The sequence below is a fragment of the Perognathus longimembris genome, chromosome 10, assembly GCF_023159225.1.
Source record: "Perognathus longimembris pacificus isolate PPM17 chromosome 10, ASM2315922v1, whole genome shotgun sequence".
Classification (NCBI taxonomy): Eukaryota; Metazoa; Chordata; class Mammalia; order Rodentia; family Heteromyidae; genus Perognathus; species Perognathus longimembris.
Genome location: NC_063170.1, coordinates 60660861 through 60685991, shown reverse-complemented (window position 1 = coordinate 60685991; position 25131 = coordinate 60660861). Strand labels below are relative to the sequence as shown.

General features: G+C 40.3%; 1 protein-coding gene and 1 pseudogene across 1 annotated transcript in view; both read left to right on the top strand.

Moving 5' to 3' along the window:
* Window positions 1-25131, top strand: part of Pdzrn3 (PDZ domain containing ring finger 3) — a 203002-nt gene that overhangs the window by 13717 nt on the left and 164154 nt on the right. Inside the window, exons 2-3 of the mRNA XM_048356167.1 lie at window positions 3595-3681; window positions 9171-9278. Coding sequence (XP_048212124.1) covers window positions 3595-3681; window positions 9171-9278 — 195 coding nt within the window. The remainder of the gene's footprint in view (window positions 1-3594; window positions 3682-9170; window positions 9279-25131) is intronic.
* On the top strand, window positions 7852-7974 carry LOC125358905 (annotated as a pseudogene).

The window sequence follows — 25131 nt, the reverse complement described above, 5'->3', positions numbered from 1 at the left end:
CTTATGGTGAAGCAATTAGAATATGACCTGTGGTCATTAGATGGTTTAAACTTTTATCTCTCCCAGCATCCTGCACATTGATTTACTGTAATGAATTAGCCTTTAAGTAGACAATTGCTCCTAAAGCCAGTGGCCTCCTCCTGGTTAGTAGATTATCTCAGGTGCTGTTTGGCTAAGGAATGTGTTCCAGCCTTTGTCTCAGTTGTCCCCTGAGAGACATCCCAGTGGCCATGGCTAGACTTAAGTAACTTAGGGCCCATCAGATTGTATCTCTCAGAGATAAAGAGAACAGTTTGAAATTCTCTTTTCACATTGGTCTCCTGGGTAAGCTCTCCTCTCAATGCATTTCTTTCTGGAACTTCAGCAGACAGGGTGTGAGGTAGTGCTAGCCTACATGGAATTTTCCTTCTTCTGTATTCTGCACTGAAAGAGTGTATCGTGGAAGGGCAATTAATGTTTGGAATTGGAGGAAATGGATGTATAACAGGGAATATTCTACAAGCTTTTTATGTGTGTGTGCCTGTCCCTAGGCTTGAACTCAGGGCCTGAGCACTGTCCCTTATCTTTTTCACTTACAACCGATGGATGCCCTACCACTTGAGCCACAACTCTACTTCCATCTCTCTGGTGGTTAATTAGAGAGAAGAATTTCATGGCTTTTCCTGCCTGGGCTGGCTTTGAACCACAATCCACAGATCTCACCCTTCTGAATAGCTAGGGTTACAGGCGTGAGCCACCAGCACCCAGCTTCTATTACCTTTTTGATGTAAGACAGCTTTTCTGTTTTTTACTTGTATCAAGAAGGTACAAGTGCCCCTTTATAGGATTCATTATATTAGTAAGTGTAAAAAAAATACTTGTGTTCAATTTAATTTCCGACACATACCAAGAGTCCAATAATTGGCAGGAGTTGCCATTGGTAGTGTAATGTATTAACATTCTTTTCTTTATTTCCTTCCCTTTCTTCCCCTCTTTCCTCCTTCTCTCCCTCCCTCCCTGTCTTCATTTCTGAAGTAGTTATCACACAGTAGACATAAAACTAATATTTGTGATCAGTTCGACGGTACATTCTTCTCCGCACATCATTTGAGATTGTCAGACTAAAGCCATCTGCCTTGAATTAGTGTGTAACTGCACAGTTTCTATCACTGATTAGTTATGAAAGCCAGGCATGTAAGATATGTAAGATAACTTGCTCCAGTTCCCATGTTATTTCTAACTTTTTCACCCCTGTGAAAGAACAAGACAAGAAATGAACTTAGTAAGTTTTTTTTATATCCAGTGCCGAAAGAAACTATTTCAATTTGAGAATTATCATGTTTACATATCAACATCTTCAAGTTTATTTCAAAATTGGTATTCTAATTCAATGGTGCCTTTAAAACCACTAAGATTAGTTACCCAGATTGATAGCCTTAGTTGATGGCTTTGGGGCATGTTGTTTAATGGACATCTTGCCAATAACTAATGGCTGTCGTTAAAAAGGCTCTCCTGGTTTTCACTAGATACAGTGGATTGGTGGAAACTAGCTTATATTTTGTATTAAAATTCTCCATTTTACATATCAAGTAAGTGATCCTTCAGAAATAAATGTGTTCTTCTTGTGCTTTCTCCAGAAATGAAACGCCATTTTCTTTTTTTTATTTGTTTATTAATTGAACACAAATTTTTTTACAAGGTGTTGTGCAAAAAGGGTACAGTTATATAGTAGGGCAGTGTGTACATTTCTTGTGATATCTTACGTCCTGTTTTTCTATCCCTTCTCTAGGTCAGGTAGACATATATACAATATACAGTGTATCAAGAACATATATAGTATTCACAGACTTGGTCTCTACTGTCTCTCTGTGTCCCTTTGTTAACAGTCATATATCAGGGAGATCATGCCCCTTTGTTTTCTGTGTTCTAGGCTTGTCTCGCTCAACATTATTTGTTCGAGTTCTGACCATTTCCCTGCGAATAACAATATTTCACCATTCCTAATCGCTATGTAGTATTCCATTGTGTATAAGTACCTTATTTTTTGGATCCATTCGTCTGTGGAGGGGCATCTGGGTTGTTTCCATATTTTGGCTATTGTGAATTGTGCCGTGAAACGCCATATTCTAATGATGAATTGTAATTTTGTCTTTAGACAGTTTTCATAATGAATGTTTGGGTTCATACAAAAAAAAATGTGACACAGAGGCATAATTCTGGTCGTGTGTAGAAGCAGAGTCAGGCATGGACAGCTATAGTTGTGTCTGAAGCAATGCTCTAGGAAAGCCACAGGGTGCTGCAAGCAGAGGAGTGATTTCAGTGTGACAGACTCACAATGTCACATTCATGCCATTCAAATGGTAGAAGACAAAAATGTTTGGTGAGCAGTTAGTACGTACTGGAACAATATCCTCTTGGCAATAAGTTGGCAGTATTGTTTTTAAGACAGTTGATGATGAATCGCTTCAAAAATGCACACAACTAATGCATTTGATAATACATTCTTAATAATGCATTATAATGCCATGTTCAAACAGAACACACGAGGCAAGTGCCAGTCCACAATCAGTCCATGAGTTTTTTTTGCTTATCATTCATATACTTGGAACCATTTCAAAGGTTCACTAGTGAGCTTGATGTTTGTATGAAAGGATACTTTAAAACATTAGCTTTTAAGTATTTTTACAAAGGGCTTTCGGTTCCATAAGTCAGACTATGAGTACAATGCATCTTGATCAGTGTCACCCTTCCCATCATTCTCCCCCACATTTCCCGGTCTCATCCCTACCCTTAAGTTAGGTGGTTCCGTTTGTGAGAGGATAGTCAAGGACTTTATGCGTAAGGTCAAGTCTATTTTTATTCCCCTGTGTGTTACTTGAGAGTGTGGGTTGAGGCACTGCCATCTCTGTCTCTCTGGACTGCGGAACGCCATGCATCTGTGACCTGCGTGACCTACCCCGGTTGACTTACGCACATTTGATATGAAAGTTTTCATGCTGACCGGGCTTCCACAGAGTGCTCTGTGTCAAGCTGCTGCTCCACACTGCGTGTGGACTGGACAGAAATGACTTTGTGAAGATGCCCCTCCCCTTCCTTCCATGTTTGCCTCTGATGTTTCCTGCACTGTCCACCCCCTCCCCCTTCTGCCAAGTCTCCCAAACAGAGATCACTATTGATGGGCTATGCATGCGCTCACGCTTCTGAGAGGGTTGCCATTTGACCTTGACGTGACATGACATGAATGCTGCCATTGAAAATAGTTGAGAAGTCAGCAAAAAAGTAGCCGTCTAGACGGCTGGCATCCAATGGGCTGGTCAAAAGAGAGCGAGCTGTCTTGGCAGACCAAAGAGTCATTGAGAGAAAATGTTCGTGAGATGTGTCTGGATTCCTCCAGATAGTCTTGTGTGGTCATCCCAGGGTTAGATGGTATCTACATGTGTTCACAACCTCTGAAACACAGGATGGGATTTCAGATTGGATTTTAAACCCTTCCCACAGATAACGGATATATGAAATGGTTAGCTCTTTCATCTCCAAGTCCACTTCAGATTGAAAATTTCCGTCACTCAGTTTCCTGTTTGTCACTAAACACTTGAACTCATTTGTTCTTTGCAGGGTGAAGAAACCAAAAGCCTAACTCTTGTCCTGCATCGAGATTCTGGCTCCCTTGGATTCAATATTATTGGTGGCCGGCCTTGTACGGTATGTTCATTGCTAGCATGTGTTTCTCTTTTTTCCTGGGTTGGTTAGAAGAGGCTGAGGACTGGAAATCTTGCTTAATGCTCCTTACAGCTAGGTGGGGAGACAGAGGAGAAAGGAGACAGAGTTCTCTTTGGTATAGTACTCTGTGCCAGGGTCTAGGCCTTGACTGCTAAATCCCACAAAAGGAGGGTCGGGTAAAGCTGAGTTTTGAAGGATGATTACAAGTTTTCTAGATCGGAAGACTGTATTTTATGAATGCACATACATACATACGTTCACACATACACATACATGTATTTATAAATATGTATATGGAATAGGCTTAAGTAAAAATGAGCATTTTTAGTTTTATATATATATATACATATATATATACATACATATATATATATGTATATATATATACATACATACTGTGGAATTGATATGTTTATGTACCTTCCAGGAGTTGCATGCAAGAGGGAAAATTTTTAAACAAAGCAATTAAAATATGACTTTGACTAAAAGTTTGACTACATTCTTTCATCACTTCAGCACATTACATAACACTTTTCTGGCCATTTTGAAAGATTCCTGACTCAATAGACAGGGGATGTACCCCAAAAGTAAGAGGTTTAGCAGCTCACAAGGGGCTGCCTGAAGCAGCAAGAGAGGCAGGGTGCTACAAGGGTAGAAAGTGCTTTAGAATGGATCCACTTAGGAAAGTAGTCAGAAAGAAGCTAAGAGAAGGAAATGGGCCTGTCTCCCAGAGGCCTAGTCAGTCATGGGCTGTGTGGTTTGAATGAGCTCAACAGTGAATCCCTTCATATCCACTCCCTGGCTACTCACAGGGAGTGATATGAAGGGATTTATGATTGAATAGTGCTCTTATCTTTTGGACAAAGCCACGGTTTCAAAACCAAACCAAGAAGTTTTATTGTCGAAAAGGATAGCTGTTATAAGTAATACATGGTCATTAAAATGATGAACATCATTTGTCTTGCACTACATTTTAAACGATGAGAGTAGATGATAGATATGAAGGGGGAGGGTTGGGCTTTCCTACTTTGTTGAACCTGTGTGTTGAGCTCACAGTATGTCCCATTATCTGTATGGAATTCGGCAGAATAAATATGGATGGTATGTTTTAGCTACTACCTCTTACCTGTTCATAAGACCTCAGGCTGCGTGTCCCCGTGCTGTTTGGATCTAATCTTTAAAATCAGGGCTCAGCACCCTCAGCTTTGGGAAGCAGGGAAGGATCAAGCTGGGATTCAATACAGAAGCAGTTGACCCCAGAAACCAGCTGATCAGCACAGGGTTTGGACTTGTGTTCTCCAACTTCTAGAGAACATCTTTGCTTCTTAGCACAGAGAGCAGTGTTAATTTCTCCTTAACCTGTCTTCATAATTATCTTTTCTCCGCTACCCACCTCTTGTTATCAGTTTTAAAAGAAACAACTTCAGTAAACTAAGATCCACTTTGCTTTGGTAGATGTTTTTGGGTTTGTTTTTTTTTTTGCCAGTCCTAGGCCTTGGACTCAGGGCCTGAGCACTGTCCCTGGCTTCTTTTTGCTCAAGGCTAGCACTCTACCTCTTGAGTCACAGCGCCACTTCTGGCCATTTTCTGTATATGTGGTGCTGGGGAATTGAACCCAGGGCTTCATGTATACGAGTCAAGCACTCTTGCCACTAGGCCATATCCCCAGCCCCTGGTAGATGTTTTAGCAGCCAAAAGAACCCAAACTAGGAGGATGTCTTTTCTGCCTTAGGTCTAACCACATCAAAGCCCAGTGTTTGCAACATACAGGAGTAGAGAGGTGTGTCTGTGCGTGGTATAGTTGAGAAACCTATTATACCAATGCCAGTGAGGAGGCTGGATAGTTTCTGTACCTCACCCGGGGTAAAGTGCTAAGCCCAGGCCAGGCACAGCCTTACTGGGAATTGATTTCTTGCTTGTGCATAGAAGAGTATATTTCTGCTTCTTTCCATTTTCCTTTAAAATTGAGATTAAAATATAAGCCAGGTTTGATTTTGTAGCATTGCTAAGTGTGTCCTGTTGATATGGTGATTTTGGAAAAAGTAAATGTATATCCTCCAGAGGGAAATTTAATTTCTCATGGATGTGGTTGCTGTGTGTGTGTGTGTGTGTGTATGTGTGTGTGTGTGTGTGTGTGTGTGTGTGTGTGTGTGTGTGTAAACTCATTCTGATGAGCAGAACTAGGATAGTAAGATTTGAATGTATTCCACACTGTTGCCTAGAAAATCTGGCAGGCCATTTTATACATGGTAAGATGCCAAGATGAACGACAGTGCACAGACAGGCAGCCTGGTTAGAACTGGAAGTAGAATGCAGTACAAATGATGGGTGTGTTGTCCAAGGAATTCCTGTTAGACGCTCAGCTGGCCTGTGAAATAGCCCAACCTGGGGCTGTGACATAAGGCTTGTCATGGTGATACAGTATGTAATGCTCTGAACGAAATCGCATCATTCATTTGCTAGTTCTTATCGCCCTAAAGAAGGCTGCCAGTCTATGCATTGCCTTTGGCAAGTGGACATGACTTTCAGGTACCCTGGGGATGAGAACAATCCTTTTTCTTTCACTCAAGCCAATGAAAGAAATCCCAAGCCATGTTAGTTCACCTTGATAAATAGGTCTGACTTAGAATGTGCTAGGAAAAGAGCCAAGCACACTATGAGATGCCTTCTAAGAGAAAACTCTAGCTGTCATGAATGAGTTCCATCTTGTTTTCTTGGATTTTCATGCTTTCTCTGGTTATTTTGCATCCTATCCTTACTCCTCTTCGTTGACTAAAACAAGCCAAAGCCAAAATCCCATTCCCTATCTCTCTCATCCTCTCTAGCCAAGAAACACAAAGTAGCTAAGTCAAGAGAGATATTGACATTGCCTGAAGAGAATTTGGGCTTGCTCATAAATCTGTGGTGGTCGAGCTAGCCACATATTTACCTGTTGGAATAATGTGTAGGTTGAAACATTGGACTTGTGAGTTAGTGTGTTTGGGGAGAGTTTTTCCACTTAGTGGGAAACAGTATTAGACACACAGAATAATATATAAAGAATTCTAACTTTTGTATAAGACCAAAATACAGTGGGTTTTTTTTTGCTGTGTTTTTGGCTGTTGTGGGGTTTGAACTCAGGGCCTGGGCACAGTTTCTGAGCGCCTGGGCTCAGGGCTAGCACTCTACCACTTTGAGCCATAGCTCTATCTCCAGTATTTGAGTGTTTAATTGGAGAAAAGAGTCTCACAGGGACTTTTCTGCCTGGGCTGATTTGAACCTCAATCCTCAGATCTCAGCCTCCTGTGTATCTAGGATTACAGGTGTGAGCCCCCAGTGCCAGGATAATACAGTGATTTTTAGTTGTGTGAACTTGGTTAAGTCACTTAGTCTCTCTGAGTCTCAGGTTTTCTATCTGTGGAATGGGTAACATTCCTTATGGCTTGAGCTTATTTTAGGATTAAAGAGCACACACACATACACACACATACACACATACACACACACATATCTCATTCACTGTGCCTACTGTGTTCTTAGTAAATAGAAATTGCTGGTCCACTTTGCTCTTACCTTTGAAATGTGCATGCAGGGAGGTGCCCAGTGCGGAGACTGGTGCATGAATATGGCTGCTTTGAGAGAGACAGGAGCCATTAGATACTCAGCCTCTGTGAGTGGAGTGCTCAGGAGACCTGTGAAGAGCATGCCAATGCCTTTGAAGGATAGTGGAGCTAGAAGAGCACCCACAGCAGTGCTCACCCCCCTCTTGGAAGAGTGTTGATGGAATCCAGATGGCAGTTTGAGATGCCTCTTTGTTACATGGGGATAAATGTTGGGGGACAACACTTAATGCTTACTTCAGGTTGCGATTTTGGTTTACTCTGGTGAATCATGTAACATTTGAGAGAGAGAGAATCAAACACTGTGGGGTGTGTGTGTGTGTGTGTGTGTGTGTGTGTGTGTGTCTGTGTGTGTGTGTGTGTGTGTTGCAAGGAAGAGAGGGAAAGGAAGGCCAAGAAATGTATTTTCCTAACCTTAGTAATCGCTGTTGCATTGAAGGGTTGGATGGAACCCTTTCAAAGTCTTTCTTGCCCTCTTGAGAATATAAGGATGTTTGCTGTTAAAAGAGGAAAATGTTATAGTTTTATGGTTTCTTGACAGTAATAGTTTTATATGTTCATATGTACCATAAGTATTATTAAAATAGATCTTCATCTGGATTGGGTTCTCATGCCCTTGCGTGATATGTGATTGCCTCAAATCTTGTTATGACGTGGGACATTTACCCGTCTGATGTGAAAAAAAGATAGATCTTCCTCTGGCATTATGTCAAGAAATTTACCACGATTTTGGAGGATAGGTTGAACATCCTGCGCTTACTTTTCGGATGATTGTGTTTGGAAACAACACATGCTATGCCATTTGATTTATAAATCCATCTGTTAATCACTAGAAATTTAATCCAAACACTTGGAGAGGATTCATCATGCTGTTCGGGAAGAAGTATATGCATAAGCTGGGAGGGTTTTTGCGAGGCTGCCAGAGCCTTTTGATTTTGAAGGAAAGAGGGAGTTTGAGAAGTAAGCGGTCTTCTTTCTCAGGAAAAGTTTAGTCTTGGAGTTCTAATTCAGAGATCTCTAAAGGGATATGTGGAAACTGCATCAGAATTTATTAAGGATTAAAGTAGTCGCTGGTGGCAGGGTTTATTATGCAAATCAGACCAAAACAAAATACCTATTTTCATTTTAGATTATTAGATATCAACAAGCTTAATGATGCTCTGAGCAGAGGAAGATGTGGGAAAATGTTTTAATGGCTTCTCAGCGCAAACTCTCTGGGGGGTATTTATCCACTGTACATATTTGACCCAACAGTTCCAATTGCTAGTAATTTTCCCTAGGTAGAGACTACCAAAGACCTTTCAAAACATAGGCAGGAATCCAGTATCTGTCACAGCATTATCTCTGATAACAACTGGAAGCTTACACTAGCATGTTGTTCAGCCATGTCAAGAAGTAGGAGTGGGGAACACAATTCAGCCCAATCTCCTATACCAGCAAATAAGATAAAGAAAAAAGAAAAGAAGAAGTAGGTTAGATATGTGTGATTGGAGGGAGACAATTGCCAAGAGTTCTAGAGTTCAGAGTGACAACCGGGAGTTATGAAGTGAGCTGTCATAATCCTATAATGTACATGAAGGAGAGCAGATACACATTTAGGAAGGGATACGCTAAGATGTTTTAGAAAGGATGCATCAACTCCAGTAGATGCTGCAAACAGGAAGAAGGATGACACATTGTGGAGAACAGGCATTTACCATTTTTTGACCTTCAGGCCGGTATGAAATATTTGACCATATGCACGTGTGTTAACTCCAGTTTTAAGACAGTAGTGAACAGAAAGTTTATTATACTTAGTAAGCTTTTCTTTCTTTTCCCCTCCATGCCCAACTTCATGCTTAGCATTCACGTTTGTGTTCTTTTAACCCAAAGGACAATCAAGATGGATCATCCGGTGAAGGAATCTTTGTATCCAAAATAGTTGACAGTGGGCCGGCAGCTAAGGAAGGAGGCCTGCAGATTCATGACAGGATTATTGAGGTATGTGAACACTGGCCAGTGTCTTGGAATAGGCTGAATGCCATCCGTCCTTTGTCTGGCTTGCACCAAGATGTTTGATCGGGGAGGGAGGCCTCAAGTGGCGGTTGGTTGGGGAGGAGGCACACTTCCCTGATCGTGTGGGACTGGATTGGGTGTTGATGGCCTTGGTATTAAGTTTTTGTTAAATATAGAGAAGTCGGATTATGAGTGGCATGTTCATGATTTGGCTTCTTTCAAGCAGACTTGCATCTGTTTTGTATGCCTCAGTTCTAACTCTCGGAGGGTTGTCTGCTAGTTAGAACCAGATGCAGGGATGGTCCCTGTTGTACAAATTGTGACTGTTCATATGAGTTACTAGGGTACAATTGTGTTAACTCTGGAGTCATGCCGATGTCCTCAGAGTTCATATCAGACAATTATGTCTACACGTGCCTTGCTCTCTCTTGTGTTTGCCCTCTTTGCTGCTTGCCTGTTGTCATTTCTACGACTCACTGGCCCAGGGAAGAGTAGGCCAGCACAGATGTTAAGATTCATTCCCATTATCACTTCCTTTTCCCTTTCCATTTCCAATTCTTCACTCATCTGTTCAAGCTTGTTCCTATAGCAGGCATAGTGATTCATGCTGGAATAGTACCATATGCTTTGGAATAGGTGAAGGCTATGTTCTAGGTTATGCTAAGGTGCTGAAAGGGACAAGATTGGGATTTTTATTCCTTTTATGGGTTCTTGTCACAAAGTTTGGTATGCAAAAGTGCTTTTCTCTCACTAGTATTTTTTACTACTCTGATTTAAGGGGTCCATAAACTAAATTTATTCAATCTCCTATTAGGGAAAAAGTAAATGTGAGATTCCAAACTGATGTGCTAAATCCTATAAGAAATGCACCCATAAGCTGCCACCCCTACCCCCAGTGTAGTTCATTAAACAGAAAGTAGGGATACAGCCCTGATACCACTAGGTATTTGTTGGTCCAGACACATTTGTGTATCATCTATCATTCCTGAGTGTTTTCATTTAAAAATTGTGGGCTGACTGGAAGCTTGACCATAAGCTAAACCATAAGTGAAGCATGCATCACCCAGCTGGCATGTGGCCCTGTGCTTCTCTGGGGGAAAAGAGTGTCCAGAAGATAGAGAACCACGTCTCGCTTTTCTAGTCTCATTTGGACCAACTGCAGTGCGCAATGTAATGCGCTGCAGGGATAATTTATATGTGCAGGGAAAATACCTAGTCAAATCTCACAGTGGGGAAAGAAAGTGAACAAGTTAAGACATAAGGTTCACTACCCTGGGGGAGTGGGCCGTGGTTACTCACATGTGGAAAGGATACTTGATCTGATCTGAGGGACGATATTAATATTGCTACCTCTCCTATGACCTTCGCCAGAGCCTTTAGAGGTGGAGTTCTTCTTGCCCTGTGTTTTAGGTTCAATCTGTACTTCCCCAGCCAGACTTGGCTTGGGCAAGAGCCCTTTCCTAGGAGCTCAAATGCTGTATTACTTACTTTCTTTTTTTTTTTTTTTTGAGCGAATACATTTTCTGAGACTATTGTTCAAAAGATAAGTGCAGTCTCTGTTGCCAAGGGTTTGGTGGAACAGCCAGTTTCTCCAAGTAATGGAATTTCATTGCTCTTATGTTTTGCAAATGAGAAATCTACAGCTGGGCAGGATTTTCTCTTGGCAGAGGGATGATCTGTGTTTGAAATGTTCAGTACGGTTTTCTGGTAAGTCACATTCCCCTTTTGGACTGTATGTAAAATATTAATCACAGCCCAGTGTTGAGATGGAAAGAAGGATGATCACAATAGAGAAATGATACGTGTGTAATTGCAATTGACACACTGTGCCCCTCTCAGTCAAATCCTAATCTCTTTTGACATGATACAATGATTGCCATGACTGAAAATATGTTCTCTGGTTCACCTCATCTGTGTTAGAATCTTATTACCAGGGGGCATGAATTTGCTTACTTTTTTCATGTATGTGTGTGTCTGTCTGTGTGCCGGTGTGTCTGTATGTGCTTCGGTGTGTCTGTGTGTGTGTGTATGTGTGTGAGACAAGGAGGAGGAGAGAGAAAGGAAAGAAGGAAGGAAAAGAGGGAGTGAGGGAAGGAAAAAGGGAGGAGGAGGTTGATATTTCTGAGAAGAGGCAGGCTTTCTGGCTTTCCACCAAGTGACTCCTTTTTCAGGGGAGGGGGCACCAGAGATCTTTACCATTGGAACTTTAATTCTTGCAGAAGTGTGCTTCTATCAAAGCCAGAGAGACAGATGGAATCTTGTACTATTGCAGAATGACTGTGGTCTGCCCAGGCTCTGTGTGCTAAAACCCTAACAGTGTCCTCCCTCAGTTATAGTAAAGACAGATCTGTTCTCTCCCACCCCACTCCTGTTTCTTAACAACAAATATTTTGAAATGTCACCAATAACTGTCTTAAAATGAAACTCACCAAAATATATGCACATACATAGCTGTAGAATTGTAAAACACATAGACCATAATCGGGAAATAAGAGGAAGATAAATTATAATAAATAAAGTGTATGTGTCAGTACATGAACACCTAGGCACGGTACCCTTGGATGGCATGGGGATATGTCTTCTAATGCTTATGTCTCTGTAAGGTGACATGATATCTGCAAAGTATCCGAAGGTAGTACTGTTGGCTTTGGCACCCTAATTGACATTGCTGTCAATGTTAGAAGTTTCCACAGTGCCCTGTGTCTTGTATATACGTTTATCTGAATTGGGGCAGAGAAGAGGAACAACAAAAAGGTGAGACAAAGGGCTAACCAATGCAACCGTGATCCTCAGAAGACAGAATGTTGGAAATAAACTTTACATCTTGGAAGGAGGGTTAGCGGGGGAGGGAAAGTGGGAGAAAAATGAAGGAGGGGGGCAACGATGTTCGACAAGAAATATGCTCATTATGTATGTAACTGTAACCCCTCTGTACATCACCTTGACAATCAAATTAGAATTTCAAAATAAAGGAAGTTTCCACTGTGGTAGACAGGTCATGTCAAGTTCTAGTGCAAGAAATTGCCATCATTCTTTAAATATTCCAAGAGTTGAACTCCTGGAAACTGAGTGTGTAGTTATGTGTATATGTAGCAAAATATCCATGTGGTAAAATATGTATAAGATTTGCCATTTTAACTCTTTAAAATGATCGTTTGGTGCCCTTCATTACACTCATAGTTTGTAGGGTAATGAACATCACCTTCCAACTCCAGCAATTTCCTGATGAAAACAGTGCATCCATTCATTCACTGATAGACACATGGTTTGCTTCCACCTTTGGCTGTTAGGAAGATATTTTGCTTTGAACATGGGTATATAATCTCTCTCTCTCTCTCTCTCTCTCTCTCTCTATCTATCTATCTATCTATGCATATGTAAAACAGATCAGTTTCTATGCATGGATAATTACAAGAAGGTTATTTTGCCTTTCTAGTTATCTGGCAGGTTATTCTAGGAACAGAGTAATTCTTCATGGTGTGGGATTCCGTGCATTATAGACTTTCTTTGTCCTTGGTATATGCACCCCCATCATTGTAATGTGAGAAAGAACTCCAAGATACCACTACATGCTATGAGCATTTGATTTGGCAAAATGCTTCTGCTAAGAAAAGTCCAGGAACAGGAAAAGCAAACCCTACAGAGAGATCTACAAGTTTCCTTTGAGACATGTGACATTCACTGTCTTCCTTACCATCCACATTGTGTTTGGCAGTGCTTGCCTGTAAGTCAAATACTCATGTGATGCAGCTCTACTGAGATTCTTTTCCCAAAGACTTGTGGAAGCCATTCTCATCTGTATTTCTTGCCAATCCTCAAGCTGCGTGAGCTCATTCTTGTGTTAGATTAGGCTTTGCTTCCAGTGGTAAATGCAATTCTGTAGCAGTTGTGTGGGTTCAGTGCTGTTCTGCTTTGAAACAGCAAACATGAATGCCTGAGTTGCTGGGAACGTGCAGTAATAAGCCCTCTGTTTCCAGTCTCCATTCTCTTGGGCAGGCTTCTGTAAATACACATTCATCCCATTCATCCCAAAAGGGTTATGGGGTTATGCTTTGAAGACCTGAGGATATGTCACAGAAATAGAGGACCCTCAGAGGGTTTTGTGTGATCCAGTCTTCTTTCTTTCTTTCTTTCTTTCTTTCTTTCTTTCTTTCTTTCTTTCTTTCTTTCTTTCTTTCTTTCTTTCTTTCTTTCTTTCTCTCTCTCTCTCTTCTTTCTTTCTCTTTTTCTTTCTTTTTGCTTGTGGTTTAGCTGGTTTGTCTATCTTCCTTATCTTTGGGTATGCCTGCGTGTGTGTGTGTGTGTGTGTGTGTGTGTATGTGTTAAGAGTAAGACATAACTCTACATAACTACTGGACAGTTAACACATACCTTAGATATTAACAATAGTACAACATTTTTAGCTCATTTGCAGAAATTATTCATGTTCTACCGATAGCTCTCCTAATATCCTTTAAGAGCAAAGGAAAATTTGTTATGGCGTTTGCTCCATTCTCATACCTGACCTTAAAACAAGGTTTTGTTTCCTATGCCTCCTATGCATTTCATAGAGTATCCTTTAGTGTAAGCCCTCATACATGGGAAGCAATGGAGCACTGCTGTGTATTGTCTTTATTTGGCAAGGCTGACACTTTAAACTGGTCTTTTTCTTTTTTTTTTTTAACTTGATTTATGATTTATTACTCTCCTATCCCCTTGCCAGTATTTGTAAGTGTATGTCTCTCTAGTTTCCCCAACTTTTATCTCTATGGGCTTGGGGATTTCTCCAAAGCTGTCTATACCTGGTTTCCTCCTTTTCTTTTTTTAAGAAGCAATATGAGATCCTAGATTGGATGTTTTAATTTGCAATTTTTATTAGCTCTAATTAATTGCACAAAGGAGTTTTAATTCAGTGTAACAATTGAGAGTCATGATATTGATCAATGCATGGTGATCAGTGTTGTCTTTTGATTGGCAATTTCATTTGAACTACTATGTCCTATTTCTCCACTATAAAGTTAGAATTTTGTTCTATGATTAATAACAATCTTTTTTTTATTTTATTTTTTTTGCCAGTCCTGGGCCTTGGACTCAGGGCCTGAGCACTGTCCCTGGCTTCTTTTTGCTCAAAGCTAGCACTCTGCCACTTGAGCCACAGCGCCATTTCTGGCCATTTTCTATATATGTGGTGCTGGGGAATTGAACCCAGGGCTTCATGTATATGAGGCAAGCACTCTTGCCACTGCGCCATATTCCCAGCCCCTGATTAATAACAATCTTATGGGGGGATACTTAGAGACTGTGTGATGTCCTACAACCTTTTAAACTAACATACACTGGTTTTTATTATTCATTCATTGATGGGTCTTATTTGAATCCCTTTTGACTGATAATTGACATATGACAGTAGTTTTACAATCTGTTCTGTTCTTGGCATTTTCCCCTTATTTTAATTTACATGTTTGTCTATCTATTCAAAATCTAACTCTGCAGTATTATAATTTGGCAGCTACATTGGCCCAATTTGGGCCACTCTGGCCCCTGTCCTTTTGACAAGTTCCCATAGTACTTTCTAACACCTTATGCAACAAAGATTTCTCAGTTTATCTGGTACTTTTGCTGTCCTCCTAGTATCTGGCCTTTAAAAAAATTATTATTAAAGAAACTGTCACTCCATTTTGTGGAGAAGTATATTTAGAACCTAAAATGTGAGCATTAAGGTGGTCATTATAATTGGATTCTGTTGCTTCCAGGCAATCTTAGCAGATAGCTAGAAAATGTTAATACATATGCTTAAAACACATACAGACACCCACAATTCACTTTTCTAATTCTATATCCATTCATGGATGTGTTTTCAAATTATGCCTATATCAATAATTTCAATTTTAATCTAAGTCCATAGGATTGATTTTATTCTTCCTCTAAATAGATTGGCAATTCCTAGAAGAGTACCTTTGGAAAAAGTGAATAGTAAATAATACACTTAAAAAATTGAATTAAATCTCTGATCTTTGTTCAGGTATTACCAGTGAATTAAAACTTATTGAGGAAAGTTATTTAAAATGTTTTTGTACAATTTTTGTTTTGGCTTGGGAGAAAAAGAAATATCCTACCTACCAAATGATTTTAAGCTGTACTTTTTGATATTGTAATAAGAAAAGTTTAATAGTTCTTATACAACTATATCCAAAAACTTATAGCTAAACAGACATCAATAGGAATAATCTCTTTTTGGTTTACTGTTGAGTCAAGCTGTATAACCAACAGTAAACCATCCCATCCTTTTTCCTCAAATGTGAAATGAAGTGGGCAAATAGGTAGCATCTTGCTTGCTTTTTTATCCCCCATTTCCTCACTTTTATTTTTCCTGAAAGTCTACAGCTGTAAGAGACCCTACAGAACTGTGAAATATTTCTCTGAAATGCAGCTGACCTCAGCATTAGAAGTAATGTATTCAAAAGAGTTAGTCAAGTCCTATGCTTTAGTTAGGAAAGTCCTCTACCAAGAAACCCCTTCTGTAGCCTCAGTATCCTAAATGTTAGTCTCAGTTTCTTCCTTTCCACGATGGGATGGGTTTCTCATCAATCATTCCTGTCCTGCTATCTTGGCGGAATAGGATGATGAGGGTTGAGAGTATGAAGAATGATTTCAAATTAAAAATTGGGTATGGGATACAAGAAGTTAACACCAACACCTAACTTATGGAAGGTAGCAAAAATATTTCTGAAGACTCTTTTGTACTTAGGAACTCCAGCAAACATGCAGTACCTTGATTGGATTCTTGACAATACCTTGAACTATTTTAGGGAAGATATACTTTCCAGAATTCATCATGTGACTATTTAAAACTGAGATTTCCCTTGTACTCCATGATTATCTTTTAAGAAAACCTTGTGTGTTAATTTCTAATGGCTGCAAAGAGTTCCTTGTACTTCTGTATGGACTTTGTTATTTTTTGCTGTTGTTTTTATTTTCTTACGATCGTTTTGCTATCAAAACCAGGCTTTCAAATAGACATCTTTGTAACATACAGCAGTACATACCAGCCAGATAAACATAAAAGTTAAGTGGAAAATGGGACATATGGTATGATACAAATATTGTTTATTTTTAAGACACAACATAGATTAGCCTCTGCATAGGAACAATAGTCTTGAGTTTATAAACGTTTTATAGTTACTACAGTTACTTAGTGTGGTGGAATTACGGGAGACTTTAAATATTTACTTCACATTTCTATAACATTACAGATCACTAGAGTGAAGAGTGAATTTTTTTTTTATCATCCAGAAGAATGAAAGTGACTTAGAAATTTCTTTGGGGTTTTAAATATCACAAATCTGACTCCCATAGGTTTCCTTTTAAAAATAAGGTTGTTGGGTATGCCTCAGTGATAGAGCACTTTGCTGGCATTTTTTGAAGGTTCTGAATTCAATTGCCAGCACTGCATTAAGAAACAAAAATGGAGCTGGTAGCGCATGCCTGTAATCCTAGTTACACATGAGGCTGAGATCTGAGGCTCAAAGTGTGAAGCCAGCCTGGGCAGAAGAGTCCATGAGACTCTTTTCTCCTGTTAAGCCACCAAAAAGTTGGAAATGGAAGTGTGGCTTCAGTGGTAGAGTGCCAACCTTGAGTGAAAAAGCTTAAGGGCAGAGCCCAGGTCCTGAGTCTAAGGTCTAGTACTCATACACACACACACATACACACACACACACACACACACACACACACACACACACACACAGAAACTCCTAGCTCAGGCACCAGGTGTAGGAATATGAAGGCTGGGCTTCTCTCTGGTGGATCTTCTCTCCCATCCTGTACCAGTTCATCAAAGTTCACTTTCATGCTGACACTGTGTCCTCTGGTGGGAGTTCTGACTCCACTGAAGTTCCAACTCTATCTTTCCTAGCCATCTCGTAATAAGATTTAATTGGATCACAAAGCATCTTAAAATCAAGAGATGGTTCTACATCAAAAGAAACTGGTTGCCCCCTTACATTTTTTCAAGTGAAGATTAGGTCAAAAAAATTAAACCTTGGGCAATTTCCAGAAGAAAACAAAACATCACAACAACAAACTCTTGACAGCAACCCAGATACAATGCCTTTTATGTGAATTAGAACATAGTAATGTTAAGTGCCTTCCAGATTTATATCTAGACTGCTTTTTTCCACATAATAATCACATACTTATCAATAAATATAGGTGTTTAGAGGATATAACCCCTACTTTTTTTAAAAACCGCTTTTGTCCTTTTATCTGATGCTATGAGGAAAAAAGAGCTAGATGTATTTTTTTATTGAATATGGAAAATGTGTCTGGAATAGTGACTTAAAGATAGACTGTTCAATTTATGTAAAGTTAGCTATGAGGAGGAATGCTAGGGGAACTCTTTGAGTCAGTAGATAGATGTGGTTTAGAAAGCTGAAATTATGCACAATGCATAAGAATTAGGGTGCTCTTATGGGGCAGATGGATTGGTGACAGTCCCAATTGTCCATGGGAATTGCAGTTAGAAAGATCCAGGACAGAACAGCGGCTGTGAGCACTGACTTAACAATTATGCTACTTTCCCTGGGCACACTGAGCACCTGCCCCAGGGTGGGTAGCTATAGTAGCATGGTTTCTTCTAATGAGGATTAATGGTTCCCTTGAGGGCCCCCCCCCCCCAGATACAGGCCTCTCTGTGCCATGGAGACCTCTGACTTTGTCCTGCCTTTGTCTATTTTGCTAGTCACTTGCAAAGCCTGGAACCTGGGTCCCACCCCTGCTCTCCCAAAGGTGCCACTTCTTGCTCCCAGTTGATTCTCTTTCCTTCCTGTATTCCAGCATTCCCATTTTTCTTGGGTTCTTGGGAGTCCAATTGCAACACATGCTTAAAAGCTGCTTGTGCCCAGAAGCACTGACTCCTTACTTTGGCAGACAAGTTAACTAAAGGCAAAGCATTCCAACATTCATTTCGGTATCTGTGTCATTTACCCTGAGCTATTATTTTTTTCCTGCAGTCACTTTACAGCCATCATGGAATCTAGGAAGGATTGGACCACCTGGTAGGCATCCATGATTCTTTATCCTGACCAGGTTGCCCTCTTCCTGTGATAAAAGCAAGAAGAACTTCTCCAGTGCCCCTCTGAGATAATGACCACTAGAACACACTTGTGGCTAGGACTGTTTATGCACCCTTTTCTCCCTGCCCCTGTTCTTTGTCTGTTCAGACCAGTAGCTCATGTCTGTACCCTGAAGATGGTTGAAGATGGGGTGAAGTGTTTATCTTCCTGTGGCTGTGTGTGTCTTTCTCTGCCTTCTCCATGTCTCTTTATTTGGCATATAGGAGTGAGTGCCTGGAGCTGGTATGTGGAACTGTAAAATTCTGATTTCACTTTGACAGCTCTTAGGAATTGGGAAATCCTAAATTCTGAGGGGTTTTGGTTTTATACAAGGCAAGCACTCTTTTTTTTTTTTGGCCAGTCCAGGGCCTTGGACTCAGGGCCTGAGCACTGTCCCTGGCTTCTTCTTGCTCAAGGCTAGCACTCTGCCACTTGAGCCACAGCGCCACTTCTGGCCGTTTTCTGTATATGTGGTGCTGGGGAATCGAACCCAGGGCCTCAGGTATACAAGGCAAGCACTCTTGCCACTAGGCCATATCCCCAGCCCGGGTTTTGGCTTTGTATCCACTCTACTGGAAGAAAATTCCACTTCTCACAAAAAAGAAAGAAAGGAAAAATTCCAGTCAACTTTAAAATGAGCAAAATGTTTTAGTATTTGTAGAAACTCTTGGGTAGGGAAAAAAATCATTGCTGATGATCAGAGAAGATAGCTTTTTGTTCTTTATGTAGAACCATCTTCTGTAGGAAATGTATGTTTCCAGCACTTTAACTTCACAGTTCATTTAGCTAGGTACTTCCAACCTAAATTCAAAGTGCGGTTAGGTGTTGATTTAAATGTGTAGAGAGATGAATTATATAGCGTGGTCCCCAGCTATGGCTTGTTGCAAATCCATCACCATTCACAAGCTACTAGGATAACAGTGAAAAGGCAGCCACGAGCAAACGTGTGTTCACTTGTTGTGTGTATGTTCATGAGCTCTTCCTGACTGAGGTGGGTCAGGAGAGGTACAGAGCTATTACGTGGGCTCTGGCTCTGAGAAGTTTACCTGTGAGACCTGTCCATCGAAGAAAGTCTGGTTTATTACAAGAGCATTTCGTGAATTACAGTACTTGTCGTGGGTAAGCACCAAGAACTCTGGAACTAGACAGAACTGAGCTTTTGAAGTCTAGTTTTACCATTTGCAAGCTCCATGACCTTGGGCAAACTTCTTATTTCTTCTGCAAAATATAGACTGTGTTCCTTCTATTGAAAGGTTGCCATAATAAGAGATTGCATGTGTCTGAATACTGTAAATTTGGCCTCAGAATAAATGCTCACCAGGTGATTAGTCATGCTGCCCTGTTTCCTGGAGGTCTTTAGAGGCAGGGCGGGCGAGGCCCTCTAGACTGCCAGGGCTTTGATGATGGCTGTATAGCACAATTTCATAAACCTAAAATTACAGTTGTGAATAGACTATTTTAATTTGTCGTAGACTTCTTTTTGAAATTAGTGACCCTTCAGATCTGGAGTCAGTAAGAACTGCCACTTCCTAAGGCCATATAAATCATAATAATTGATCAATCAAGAGTAATTCTTCATTTACGTCTTAGTGTGAACAGTGTGGTGGTAATTCATTGCACATGTGCTGACTTAAGTGTTCTAAAAATAAAGTAAAACAATTGTGCGTTCAATATCAGCTATTTTTAAAGTGCCAGGACAGATTAGAGGTTCTCCTTTTTACATTAACTCATGAGGAATATTAGGATTTTCTTAAAATTCTGAAAAATGTGTAGTCCTTTCATAAAATCCCTCCTCAAGATTGCAAGGTACATTTAATTTCTTTCTGCTATAACATTTCCCAACCTTGACAGTAATGTGGTGCACCAATGTACAGTAAAGGTGAAAATCGGAAGCCGTATTGATACTAAGATTATCTCAACCAATAAAGCCCTTATTGGATTGATCGTTTAGAAATGGATACAGTAGCATATACGCTGACATCTGATGGGACATGGAAACTGCATGTGGAATACATATTTCCATTACTTGCTTGAACCTCTGGCTTACGTGAAATGCAAGAAGCTCAAGTAAAATAGGATCAACATTGTTATTAGCTTTTCTGAGGCTTTTGAAACATGAAGAGTTCTGTATTTGTGAGGACCTTTGCACAGATAATGTTCACATAGTATGCAGCCTTGGGATAGAATTCCTGATGATAAAGTGTAGGTAAGCAAAGAAAAATTTTCATCATCTTTTCATCAAAATCTTGACTTTTTTTTAAGTTCTCAGCTGGGGCTTGAACTTGGGTCCTTGTGCTCTTGCTTGTCTTTGTTGCTCAAGGCTGGTGTTCTATCACTTAAGCAACACCTTCACTTCCGGCTTTTTAGTAGTTAACTGGAGATAAGAGTCTTACGTCTCGTACTTTTCTGCCTGGGTTGGCTTTGAACCATGATCCTCAGATTTCAGCCTCCTGGGTAGCTGGGAATACAGGTGTGAGCCACTACTGCCTGGTTAACACTTAGTAGTACTCTCAATGCAAGAGTTTCCAATTTTCTTTGGTTATTATAAAAGGTAAATTGGAGAACTAGAAACAGATCTCTCTGCCTTTCCTTGGAAAGGACTGTTGATCATGCTGTCATTGTTATTGAAGTTTTTAATATCTCTGTGCCAGGGCTCTCACCAGCACCTTGGTACCAGGAGACTCTTTTCTTTTGCTATGTTAAACCACGGGAAGGATGCTAACGTCCACATTCTGTAGAATCACTCAGGGGGAAATTTTAACTCGGGCATTTATATTTTCATCAAGTTCCAAACCACACTTTTGTGTTTGTTTGCCAGGCTTTTAATGTAGTGTGTGTTGATGAATATGTTTTCTTTGATTGCTTAAAGAGCTTGTAAAAATGTCCTTGTGTTACTCCACCTCTCAGCATTCTTGGGTAAGAGGAGTGTCCCTGCCTATACATACCAGCTCTGTTTTGGCTTCCCATAAGCAATATATGATGTTTGCCTTCATTTTGTGAGAATCGTTTATTAAAGAACCAAGACCAGTTGGATAAACTTTAAGCCGTTAGAATGTAGCCTGTATTAAATACATACACTCTGTTTATACTGTGTTAGGAAACAAAAAAGAATCTTTGGGGGAAAGGTTGTATTATGTAAATGAGACACAAGGAAATCTTTGTTTTGACCTTGGAACTTAATTACTTGGGCAGCATTCTCTTCAGTAAATTGAGGCTAATTTGCTTGCTACATTGAGTAACTCACAACTACAATGGAGGAATACAGTGATTCAGAGAGAAGGGGGGAAGGAAGGAAGTTGCTGTTTTTATTAAATCCGTATTTTCTTTTTCTCCTTTACTTTGTTTAGAAGTTAAGTTGTACATCCAATGCACATTGCTTTTGCTATGATTAAGTTATTAAAGGCATTCAAGAACATGAGCTCCTTGTTGACTAGTTATAATAATGATAGTTACAATACTAGATCCCAGCATTCAGTGAACTTTTAGAACTTCCAGAGATTTAAGAAGAGAGAAATCCAACATAATGTCTTCTCTTTTCATTCTGAGGCAGCTACTTTCCATCTTGACTAGCATGACCCACATAAGAAATACAAACCGGAAGGGTGTAAAAATAGCAGCCCATCATTTCCTGGGAGAGCTGACGATGGAAATGTTAAAGGTGACACAACAAAGAAATTAGTTCTGCATATCATGGGTCAGGCAGGAAGTGCACTTTCCTTCAGGAAATACTGCAATGTGAGGAAGTTCAGTTAACCTGGCTAGCATTCCCCACTTATCAGCAAACCTGAATAAGTTGTTCCTCCAGTTTTAGTCAGCCATATCGCATCTGCTGGTTTTTTCCATATAGACACCTGTTTTACTGAATACCTAATGTTTTTCTTACGGCAACATTCTTCGAAATTTATTTTGGAAAGGAAGCAGATGTCATGACCGTGAGAGCTATTTTCACATGCTGTAAATAGAACATAACTGTAGAAATAAAGGCAAGGAAATCATTCTAGATTTAAGTTAGATTCGTTGCTTTCTGAGAACTATGAACCTTGAGTCCTGCCTTCATTCTGAAGAGCAGAATGATTAGAAATCAGAATGGTGACTGAGCACAGCCTGCCGGGGAGCTGTTGAGCATGAAGGTCTCATTCTGTTGTTGGTCTGAGGAAACAGTTTGAGGTGTTCATGCTGTGAAAATACATGAGGATTAACAATCGTGATATGTTCACTTTCTGCAACTGTGTTACACTTAAAGTCTCTTAAGATGCTGTACACACGTCCTCATATTGAATCTATTCACTAGCTATAACTGTTGGAGAGAGACAGTAGAATGACATGCGTCCTTGTATCTGTCATTGTCCTTAAGAGTGCAACCCAGAGCCACCAAAAGAATGTCAATGAGATTCACCAAACCATACAGGTGCTCCCTGACCTTACCTGCTCTGTTACTGTCCTAACCAGACTGAGCTAAATGCTTTGTGTAGCTGTTTGGCCGAAGAAGAGGGAGCCATTGAACATTAGAGTTCATTTTTGAGAGGAATGGTAGCATCATTTTCAGGAAAATTCAGAAATAGAAAGGTAAATATTTATGTCATAAGCCAGAAAAGTTCCTCTTTTAGATATAGTTTTATCATTTGTTTTCATATATCAAAAAAATAGCCCTGTACTGCAGGTGTTTGCATATGAGTTGTATTTGCCACATGTGCATTTTTCACTTGATCCAGGTATATCTCAGACTGCTGCTTATGCTAGAATATTCTTCCAAGCAGCATTTTGTAGGCTTTTTGGTGGTGACTCACAGCAAGCAACAGGACTCATATATGCCCAAATGCAGCCTTTAGAAATGGGAGAGTCTGTTATATGTATGTCAAAATGGGAAAAAAGTTTCACACAAGGTATTTATCCTTACTTCATGCACTGTAATGTGATCACCTGTATTTTATGCTTTTAATACAATCTGCCACCCATTAAGATGATGTTACAACTCACTTGCCGGGCAGTGACCCACAGTCTAAAACCTTCTGCTTGGGTAGACAGAGCTGAGCGTCTAGCTTGCCAGCAGATGTCTTTTTCTGATATTACACTCTGGAGTCTGCCAGGTTCTAGTAGCAACTGAGTCCTCACCTGTTGCCAAAAGAAAGGAAGCAAATTTGATATTAGACTATATGACCATTTGCAAACCAAACAAAAAAAAACCCCAAGACACACAAAGTTTATGGGTTCTACAACATGCTACCAACAAATGGCTGGTCATTTATCTCCTAATAGATCTACCACCAGGAAACCGAAGTCCAGCCTTTGGAAACCTCAGTTGTTTCTAAGTATGGAGTTGTGGTGTGCAAGCTGATGTCTTCTCTTCTAGAGATTCGGACCAGCCTGATCTCTGATAGGGATATTTTACACACTGTGTGCTGTGAAAGTGTTCCGGATGCTGTTAGGAAGTTCGTAAGTGATACCCAGGGAGACTTTGGGGCCCTATGATGAGGTGACCTTATGAAGTCTGCAGTGTATTAGTTAGGAGAACCTGGCTTGAGTGTGTGAGGTCCTGAGCCCAGTCACGCTGACAGAGCTCTATGTACCCCAAGTTCACCATGCCCTGTGAAGGGTAGCTCATCAGTCAATATCTGTTGCCTGACTTCGATAGATTTTTTTTTTCAGTCACATGAGTAACTTCTGTGGGTAAAATGGCAAGCTGTCTAAGATTAGAAGCATCCGAGGCAGGTGACAGTATGTCCTGAGGCCCAAAGGACATTTGATACTATGACAACACCTCCTGTAGACAGGTGGAATCTGCCAGCTGTCCAGACAGGAATAGCAGCAGGTTAAAATAGATTTCTCCCCCAGTGCCAGGAGGAATTGTGGAGCAGAGAGTTTCTTTATTTGGAAGCATGGGGGAAGAATAAGCTTGCCAGACAGACTTGTGAGAAAGCTTAAGTTTGCTTTAAAAATGACCAGATAATAGAATGGCATCAGAAGTTCAGCGTTTAGTAAATGACACTGGGTTTTATAAACTTAAAGAAGTCTGGTGCCTTCATGTCTGTATCTTTTAAGTCAATATTTTTCTGGGTCCTGTTTCACAGTAAGATTTAGGAAATTGTGTTGTTTTGGGAGAAGGGACTTCCTATGAGACAAGAGTGTGAGATTCCTGTAGGGGCATTTTGTGCATGAAGCTGTGGGCTGTGCTACCATCTCTGGAAAATATTAGATGTTGGTCTTCTTTGTCCTAACCTTCTTCATTAACTTTGATGTTTCTGTCAGAGCCAGGTTTAACATCCTAGTCAGCCAAGCATTGGTGCCTTAAACCTGTAATTTTATCTATTCTCCCTCCCTTCCCTCCCCGCCTCTCTTTCTTTCAATCTACCTCTCCTCTTTCTGGCTTTCATGAGGCGAGCAGCTTTCCTCTACCACACCCCACCACCATGATTTCTTTCTCACCATCTCGGGTGCATACCCACGGAGCCAACCTCCCATGGGCTGAAACCTCTGAAACTGTGAGCAAAAGTAAATCCTTCTTCCTCTAAGCTGCTTCAGACATTTGTTATAGCAACAAAAAGTCGAATCACAGTATGTAAATACTCAACTAAAAGAGTAAGATACACATAGGTGCATGCGCATGCACACATATACACACACATGCACAATTGTGGTATAAAAAAAATCTCGGGAGAATGTTACTGTTACTGTTGTATCCTTCTGTAATCTTGGTTTAACCTTGCTTGGTAATTTATAGTTGAGTAAATGTTGAACCCCCGTATGAT